Source organism: Bombyx mori, chromosome 24 (genome assembly GCF_030269925.1).
Source record: "Bombyx mori chromosome 24, ASM3026992v2".
Lineage (NCBI taxonomy): Eukaryota > Metazoa > Arthropoda > Insecta > Lepidoptera > Bombycidae > Bombyx > Bombyx mori.
This window is the reverse complement of record NC_085130.1, coordinates 426,240-436,710: the sequence shown is the minus strand read 5'-3', so window position 1 is coordinate 436,710 and position 10,471 is coordinate 426,240. Positions and strand designations below refer to the sequence as shown.

The 10,471-nt window shown below is 35.4% G+C and overlaps 1 protein-coding gene across 2 annotated transcripts in view; it reads right to left on the bottom strand.

Annotated features, from left to right (window-relative positions):
- Positions 1-4,562: 4,562 nt before the first annotated feature.
- The window catches only part of LOC101742772 (uncharacterized), a 76,792-nt gene continuing 70,883 nt past the window's right edge, over positions 4,563-10,471 (bottom strand). For both annotated transcript variants that reach the window (XM_012688334.4, XM_012688333.4), the window contains exon 16: positions 4,563-10,174. In XM_012688334.4, the coding sequence (XP_012543788.3) occupies positions 9,980-10,174 (195 nt within the window). In that variant the 3' untranslated portion in view covers positions 4,563-9,979. The remainder of the gene's footprint in view (positions 10,175-10,471) is intronic.

Here is a 10,471-nt window from a genome sequence, read left to right as displayed (position 1 = left end):
TCTTGGCCACCTCAAGATACTTCTAAGAAATAGACGCAACACTCCTAAAATACATATGTATGTAGTGTATAGTATTCGGCAAGTGACAGAAACATACCGTCACCGTCATGAATGTTTTTATATGTAGGTATGTCTACGTAGGATTTTCGAGTTTTTCGGTCACGTTGCGAGGAAGCAGGGCGACAATCTCGACAAGACTACTCATTACTAGCCTAGTGGAAGAAAACAGGCCAAGGGGGCGTTGCCTCACGCGCTAGTAGACATTGGACTCCAACACCCGTGTTACTATTCCTTGCGTGTGGAAAGGAATGAATGGAAAAACATAGTTCAAACAAAAGTGCTCCTCGTGACCTTTATCACGACCTTCAGCACTGAGGGACACGATACAAGGAAGAAGTCGTACGAAATATAATAGTAATGAAATGTAGATAATAGTAAAGTTAACCATCAATCTATTAAATAAAAGTGAGCTTGAACATCTTTGTCAGGGTCAGGGTGAGATTACTGGCAGTAATGAGTATCTCTGCGATACAACAGTAATCGGGTTGTGGTTGTCTCATATCATAATTATTTCGGGAATTCACAACATATAAGAAATAGGTACTTAAAAAAATTATTATCGTTCCAAATCTTAATAACAATGTGGTGAACCTATTATTTTCAAAGTCGGTTAAAGATATTGCTGCGTCCACAATATATCACAGAGTAAATACGAAAGCCCGAGTTATTGAGTCCAATATTCTACGTCACGTAGACGAAGTGGCCAAATTTATCGAATTTACTGACTCGGAGGCTCGCTTAGTGATGGGACTTCGAATATTAAGTCAATCAATTTCGTTCAATCGCGAATGATCGAACCAAAATTATAGGCACAGATCGATGCGATAGAGAGGAATTGTTCTTCTTACTTTTAATATGTATAAAACAAAGTTATTAAATGAACGTGGTGGAGTCGTGACCAACAATACCTATACGCCATTGTGAAATGCTCTAAATGCATAATTTTTGTATGGTTTACTCACGTTGTGGCCATTTTTCGACCTACTGTTTCAAGGTTGCGGCCGTATCTATGTTCTATTGTCTATGCACGAATCTTATGCGCTCTGGCACTGAACATCGTAGTATAGAAAAGATACCACTAAAAAAGAAGAATGGCAAGGTGGTGGTATCGTAGAATAGGATAATTGTTGGGTTTACGAGAAGAAGAACACAAAGGGAATATCTTTAGGTCCGAATATTATTGTTCGGAAGTTGCATAGATCCAAATTTATCTTGCACATGTCGTAAGCGAGATTTAGGCATCTGTTACATATATTGTGGTATGTTATAGCTATCCACTACAAAATTCTTGGTACAAAATTGTACAAAGTTTTTCGTATTTTGCTCAGTAAGTCACATCTCTACTTGTAGTCGAGTTTTACAAAAACTCCTGACACAGCGTACAATGTACAACATTCTTTATTAAACGCCCCGGTAGGGACCTTGTAGATGACTCACCCTGGGAATTGAATCTTCAACAAAAACTACACAAGGATTTTGTATTGGAACTAACAAATACGAAAATATGTCCAGCAAGTTATCAAGTCAGCGACGCTGGGGCACAACAGCTAAGCCAAGTTAAGAGGCTGACTCCAGCAGTGGTGTCCTAAGGTCGTATTTGATATGCATAAGAGCAATCGGACTTAGCTCACGGTGCACGACCCACGACTTGACTATTATTGATTGATACTGGTGGACCTTTTGTGAGTCCTCGCGGGTAGGTACCACCACCCTGCCTATTTCTGCCGTGAAGCAGTAATGCGTTTCGGCTTGAAGGGTGGGGCAGCCGTTGTAACTATAGTGAGACCTTAGAACTTATATCTCAAGGTGGGTGGCGCATTTACGTTGTAGATGTCTATGGGTTCACCAGGCTTAACACCAGGTGGGCTGTGAGCGCATCCACCGATCTAAGCAATAAAAAAAAAACTTACCAACAAGAATACATATACCAACCGTTTATCATTGAATATTGAATAAAATCTAAGCAATAGCATATTTTAGAAGTCAAACGATAGCATGTCCCTTGTGTACAGAATTCTCTACGATACTACTTCACGAAGACGTAAAAATACAGATCTATAAGCACTAAAATTTTAAATTGCCGATACGATTGTAACTCGGAATTGTTATCACAAAGAAAATTGAACTCGACTCGCACGAAATAAGTCTTATTATTGGATTTTTCATAATCTCAATGTACAAAGTTTTTATATTTGTTTGTTACCAATTCCAATAAGTTTGGTTTCCCAATGTATTATCGGTATTCGAGAAATTTCCCAAACAACTGCGTCGTCGTTTTGTTACTTGTCGATGGAGGTACTGATTTTTTATTAAAATACTGTACAATAATAATTTAAGTTGTGGTGTATTTTGAAGACCTGTGGTGATAATTCAGATAAGGTCTTGCTTTGTTTGTGAATTGACTAACAAAAAAATAATCTATAAATTTATTAAAAAAAGTAATTCATATCTTTTTGTAATATTCGTTGCAGTTATTTTTCTTAATAATTAGTTGAAAATGTTTCCGTTTTCAAGGTGCTCACGTCAGTGGCATAAATAAAGCAAAGCCGCTGCCTCGTAAAATTAATTATCAAAATAACTTGTGTCATGGTACCCATTCATTTAATCAATATATTATATTGTTTCTATGACGTAAGTAGAATATATCTGATAACACGTCCGGATTATTACAGGCCGCCAGGATAAATGGGTCTTAAAATAAAGACAATGCGACATCATTTGGGGACAAAAAAAGGTCAAATATATTTTCAATCAAAAATATTGGCAACAATATATTTTTGTATTTTTTTTTTATTGCTTAGATATGTGGATGAGCTCACAGCCCACCTGGTGAAAAGTGGTTACTGAAGTCCATAGACATCTACAACGTAAATGCGCCATCCACCTTGAGATATATGTTTTAAGGTCTCAGTATAGTTACAACGGCTGCCCTTCAAACCGAAACGCATTACTGCTTCACGGCAGAAATAGGCAGAGTGGTGGTACCTACCCGTGCGGACTCACAAGAGGTCCTACCACCAGTAAATATTATATTGGTAACAAAATATAATTTTTAGTAAATTTTAGTTTTCTGTCATCGGCTAGTTTATTTCTCGAAATTGTTTAACAATAAAAGAAAAAAAAGATCAATGACAACTGTTACACACGACTTGAGATTGGCGCCTCTGTGCTGGTAGGATGTGTTTGGGAACTTACTAATATATATTAATAATATTGTATACGAGTTTAGGTCTGCACTTTTGTACACGCAAAAAAGTGTAAAAGCGGTAAGCCGATATATTCGATTTATTTGAGTATCCATTTATTTTGTTAACGGATCTATATAGACAAAATAGCTTTAGTTTTCGCTTCTAAACATTACTTTGGAAAGCTAAATTTATATAGAACTAGCTTTTGCCCGCGACTCCGTCCGCGTGGAATAGTTACTTTGACATAACGCTAAATTTTACCCCTCACTTCATTTACCTAGAAAGTGAAAATATTTTGAGGCATTCTTTATTGGTGCTCCACTTGTATGGATCTCATGATGTTATAAAGCCTATGGCCTTCCTCAATAAATGGGCTATCTAACAATGAAAGAATTTTTAAAATCGGACTAGTAGTTCTTGAGATTAGCGCGTTCAAACAGACAAACTCTTCAGCTTTATAATATTAGTATAGATGATCGATTATCAAATGCAAACTTACATACATACATACAAACATCTGCATTCTGGTTATGATTATTACTTAATGTTTACGAGAACTTCGACAGTCGCCATATACTATAGACTCGTAAAGAAAACAAACAGTATATTGTACCCTGTATCTATTTGAGTTATATTTACAAAGGTTCGTAAAGTTGCTACCGGTCCGGTCCGGTCCGATATCACGCGTCGCTGATCAGCGGGCCGCCCTCTCATAAATTAATTTTATTAAAACATTCCTTTCCTTGTAAACCTTCGACTAATAAACGAATTAATTAAAGAGGAATAGGAAATTTCGGCAAATACCCAGCGATGGAGAGCGATGACGCGTTCTTGTACGTTGTTTTAGAAAATTTAATGAACAATTCCGGGTTGTATAGCAATACAACGGCAGTCAGCACAGAAATAGCCACAGGGTAGGCACCCAACTATATGGACTTCAAAGCGATTGTGACTTCAACATCGTGCCCCCAGACGGAAGGCGGTGTTCACATTGTAGTAAATTGACCATCATGTTAATCAAGTGTCTTAAGCCGTCTGTGTATTCCTGTCGCGAAACAGTAACTGATTTTGTCGAGGCTATGGCGTTCACTTGTTATGTCTATGGACTCTATTAATCACGGAAGAGATAAATTTATCTATTCCGTGCTATTAATCACTTAGCACCAAGTGGGTCTGTTGCTCGTTCAGTTGTCTATAAATGAAATGAGAAAGACATTGTGTTCAAATACTGATGGTTATTGATCATGTATTATTATAGGTGGTGATAATAAATGTGCCAAAAAAAACATTGGGGAAAAATAAAACTCAAAAACATTTTGTTGTATTATTTATTAGGGTATTCATTTTATTAGATAAAAATGTTTATGTCCATCACCGATACAACAATCATATTAAATTAACATAATAGATGTATATTTAAATGTAAATACTATAGAGTTAACTACGACCTAAACACATCGTAGTAGATTGGCACGGCAGCGCGCGGCGGGAGGGACGTCGGTCTCGCGCGAACAATATCAGTCTCACACTCCGATGGACATTCTCATAAAAATATCGTTTACTTATTTCCGATTTTATGGATAATTTGAAAGTAATAAAACATTCTCCGACTAGTTTGAGAACTGGATTCATTCTTGCCTAATTTAGATTAAAACATTTATATTTCGTTATTCTATGTACTGTTTTTTAGTTATAATACGGTTGGTTTATTGTTAAAATACAATCTGTGTTTTCTTTTCTGCCAAAACCTATTTAATTACTTGTTCGCCGCCTAATACACATACTTTATGTAGGGACTAAACAAGATCCTGATTTTATTATGAACGAATACAGGAAAAAACATTTAAAATTATATACTATACAAATATTTTGAACGACAATACAAAGTCTCCAAAAGAATAAACTTGTAATATTGATCGAGTGATCTTGAAAGTTATAAATATTGTTCGGACAAGAGCAATACATCATCTAAGTAAAGCAGAGGAGGCGGGGGTCGCGGTGTCTACACAAGGGACTGAAAAATTGAAGGAAAAGGGTTCAAAGTACTACAAAAATAAAGATTTATCACGCGTGATACATTTCCTTTTCTAAAAAAATGGAAACAAGAAAATATTTCTACACGGGGATCTGATAGAAGCCTCAGGAGATGACTAGAAGGTGAAAAGGGATAGAAGAGTGATTCCTTAACTAACTACATCGAATCCCGTTTTGGACGGATAAGTTCCATGGCCAAGTACAACAAACCAAACAACGAATCTATTATACTTTCGATTCGTTTCATGTATCTATTGTCGATGTTAGGCTTTCCGTAATAAGCATTTATATATAGCACCCTATCTAAATGGATAAAATACAACATTTTGATTTTTAGGTGAACCTTTTGTGGTAAATCGTAAATCGAATCAAGATACATGAAACATTTATAACAATTCAATTGACATTCAATTATCTGTACAAAAATATATCTCGTCTACTAACTAACTAAACCAATATAATGGTTTTTTCCGTTCTCTCCAACGTTCAATATAATTTGATTTACAACCCGCGACACGCCCGCTCCTTTAATCACAACTTTAATAATATTTAGTGGATGCTCTACCAATATTGTAAGCTAAGATTTCGATGTGAAAATGACAAAAAATATTAAAGTAATAAATAATATGTTTTTAACACAAACAATCAGTCAATTGACATATGGAGAACATAAACTACAATAAGTATGTATATGTTTCAGTATGAATCGCTTTAAAATCAGTCACGCGCTTATCTCGTTGTAACCCTGGAAACGAGGGTCCCTTTGTGTCCGCAGTTGGAACCCCATTCAGTAAAACTGACTTGGAGTAAATGCAAAAATAATTAGTTGGCCAATTCGTGGAGTTGCCCTTGTTTTGCATGCTTACTCGTTCACCCGATTTTGCCTACCCGACCTCTCGACTCTTGATAACTGATTTATTGAAGTCATTTTCTTTTAATTTATATAATAACCCATGTTTTCAGTTTTCTTATTACAATAACAATTGTATTTTACCAAAATTTCGCAGCTAAGAAAGCTGCCTGATATTAGCTTCCTATGGGATGGTATCCTTTGAATTGGCAAAACAGCATGTGAATGTGAACACACGTTGTGTGATATTGGGAATTTGAAGTTGGAAAATGATATTTATTTGTAGTAATATACTACTAAACAGAGAGTAATAATCACCATGTCAATTAATGTCTTAAAAAGAAACTTAACTAAAAATTTGCAAAATATACCTACATAGATTTGAACCAGCCATCCCATGGCAAAGAGCATACATGACATGATCATGAGTTGTTTAGGATACTTTCCTTGTCAGAAATTTATGTTAACTGTACGTCAAATCATGTTTTGACTAAAATACCTTTTCACATTATTCTATTACTCACACTTCGTTTCCAGACTGAATTACTGTCAGGTTTACAATTAGATTTTGTTTTCAGAGGGAACATGAGATGCTGCAGCAAATTTATAATAGCATTTTAATTTCATTTACTCTTTGAACATGGCATATGATGATTATTTATATATTTCGATGATATTTGGCACAAAGAATAGAATAATTTATGATTACAGTCTAGTATAATAATTTATTCAGAATGCATTGAAGTATTTACAATCATAAGATGGTTATTGCTACAGATTTTGCCTTCAGACCTGTGTTTGATTAGTTTCTTTGCTTTCCCAGCTATTGACGAGTTTTAATGTTTTGCAACAAAATATTTAAAAAATCGTTCTTTTCCATTTTACATGAAAGCAGTAAAAATAAAACAAAAGACGAAACATTGAATGAATTTAAGTCTTGGGGTATCAATGTTAAAGGTTGAATTTTGATAAAGGAGGAACACAACAATTGTTTAAAATAAATTAACGATTTTTTTTAAATTAAGTCATACTCTAATTATTTATGTCATTTTCACTATTTCTTTATTTAAAAAAGACAACAAGTCGCTCCAATATTGGTGATTTCCAATTCTATCGTTATCTTTTTATTTAGAAAACAATGATACACAAGAAACAATAGGAACTCAATTATCCAAAGCCTGATTTACTCTCGAACATTTCTTTGTTCGTTGCAAAATTCCTTAGCAAATACATTTTTCATACAAAATCCCGTCCGTCTCTAAGCGGACGTCTACAATTGACATCGAATATTACACGACTCATTTTAAGCTATGATACATCGTTTATTAAATTTACGAATTTAACATCTATACAAAATATACGGGGTATAAATAGCTAACTTGGACATTTCGCGTACTGAACGGAATAGTAGCACAAGTCAAAAGTAGACACTTCAACACATTCACTGCTGTATGACCCACATAGAACTTTATTACGGCCCGGTTTTAAAGATCATGTTATTTCACTAATATCAGTCCGCGCAAGCCGCGTTCTCATTTTACTTTAAAAGTAAATATAAATTTCATTACGCATCTAGGAACACGCCACAGTTGTTTACCTTCAAAGAGTGTGGTCAATTTATACAAACCTTAGTTAGTTTTGCAAATGATTGAGTGCCAAACGCACTGATTGAAGCAGGTACACCGAGAACGCGCGCATTATTTTCTGCATCGGTCTTTCAAATCCTTAATGTTGAAATTTGGTTATTATGTTTATACTCTTCTTATTTTTAGTCACAGTTTTGGGCATTCAAATTCAACTTGCGTTACTATTGGATTCATTCGGCGATTTGTTTAAGGGAATTTCATACCGAGATAATTTTCGAAGACAGGAACTATTTAATGAACTGTAACATCTTCTTTGACTTTTAAATATGAACCTTACCTTCGAAAGTTAATTATAATAACTTTCATTCGTGGTCCAATTAGTGGTCCAATATATCTGTTTTTGGCGATTAATTATTTAATATGAATTTCCCTGAAACTTACACAATAAATACTAAACATCTAGCATAAACTCATCCATCTCACACATTACAATAATCACTAATTAATCTTTGGTGTTTACATTGCACAGAAATTCTCATTCTTACAAACGTAATACTTAATTCAAGATCAAATATATGAAAAAAATCTAATAATGTTTTCATTAATAACAACGATTTGGCACATTCGCTTCCTGCTTCTAAATTACATAAATATTAGATCAAAGAGAATAGAGTAAAAGTAACTAACACAGAAGACACGGGTTAGATAATGTAAGTGTGTTCGTTGCAATTATATTGACAGTCAATAAACTTACAATGAGATCATTAAACTCAAACGATAGCTTTTGTTCACTGATAGGAACACATAAATATGCATGCTGATGCAGATTATGACATACTCGATCAGGATAAGGTCCTATATAGCAACGAACACATTAATACTAATACACATATACTAGGATAACAAATAACTATTAGTGATACAATAGACGCTACAGGGACTAAAACTGAGAAAGGTAAGGTAGTGACGTCATTTTGTAAATAACAGTAAACTATTTATGAATATCTAATCATATACCACACGGTATTACAAAAACCTGTTAGAATCTGTTAAAACACGATATTCATTATTTTGCACTAGCAGAGCAAGCTATTGCAGTGGTTTTTGAATAGGTGGGCTAACATTCTTTTACCAATGTCATTGCTGTCTCATGTCGCATCGAATTGTCTCATTGCTAGGATGAGCGAGTCAAAAAACCTAGAAAACAGCTAATCAAACAAATAAATCACATTTTAAGCAGTTCATTTTTAAGACGTAATTGTGAGTACAAAACGTCGCTTTCTCGTGCAGTTACTCAATTTTTTCCAGTTTGCTGATGGCCATCGTCGATATAACGCGCTTTGAAAATAATTTGGAACTTTGTTAAAGCTTAATTTAAGTTTTTGTATAAAGTAAAATCATGTAGCACAAAACGACGCTCAGTATCTTGAAGTTTTCGTAATACCCGCAAATATACTCGTATATTATTTATAGATTGGAATCAAGAGAAGGGATATTCACCGTTTGAACGTAACAAACAATTTGTTTGATAAAATTCGTTAGATTTAAATGATTTGAGATGACTTTCCATTTTTCGTTCTATTAGCACGGTTAGATATACAATCAGTGGTGCTATGGGATCAGCTCATTAAAATGTTGAATTCGTAAAAAGCTGCCTATAATGAGTTCTTGTGAACACTTTATGTTATGTAATTATACCTTTCATAAGTCAGTAGCTGACACAGACGCAACAGCGGTCTGACATCTTGGTCGAGACACAAATAACCCTAGCGCAATGCTATAATTTGCCAATTCTGAATCCAAATCTTATATACGGCTACTGTCTGATAAAAGTAAAATGATTACATACAGACTTTTGAATCCTGTCTAGTGTGCATAGTGTAAAATTTGGTATTCTGTTGCTATTGTTCATCTCAATTCATTAACCCCTCATTAAATACACCAAGCTACCCACAAAACATTATTAACCACAGCTCTAATACGATTAAGAACTATCCCACTGATTACTCGAAGAAAACATTTAATAGTCCTAGCAGCAAGACAAACCTACACACCTCCTCCTACGTTCCTACCCTCATTCGGGTCCCACACAGTCAGATCATCATTACCGACTTCAATATCTAGAGTGGATTAAACCTAACCGTGTCATTCTGTTAAATCTCTTCACGCATTGAAAAGTACATTGCTGATTCCGAGTTGCGACAACAATGAATAGGTTTCATAGAAATGTGATTATTGGTAGAACGTCACTTGATCTGGCATTATATACGGCTTTTCAATTGGTAAACGAGTGTTAGTATGAATATAAGGAATAGGGTGGGTAGATTGCGATGTGCGTTGTTGTACAGAGCTCGCACGGTGTGGCGGGCGGGCGCGGGGGAGGGATGCGGGGCGCGACGCGGGAACACCGCCACCGACCCGCCGCCCCCGCTCCCCCCTACCGCTATGCACCATACCTATAACAACATATATTATGTACAGATATGCAGTGCCGGATGGGTAGCGACAACAAGGAAGCAAGCATCGGCTATCGGCGGACCAATCACACGCCGGTGAATCAAGAGAAAAGTCGCACGTGCGTGATGCACCCGATCTGCTTGGATACATTGGCCGATAGGAACGATCATGGCCCAACGACTATTGCGACTTATCAGGTATTCAAACGATTTAATTCTAACGACTAGAGATGAAACTTAAAAATCATCTGAAAATAAAAAAAATACGTAAAGGTTGCTGTGAAACGCCTGCTCTCC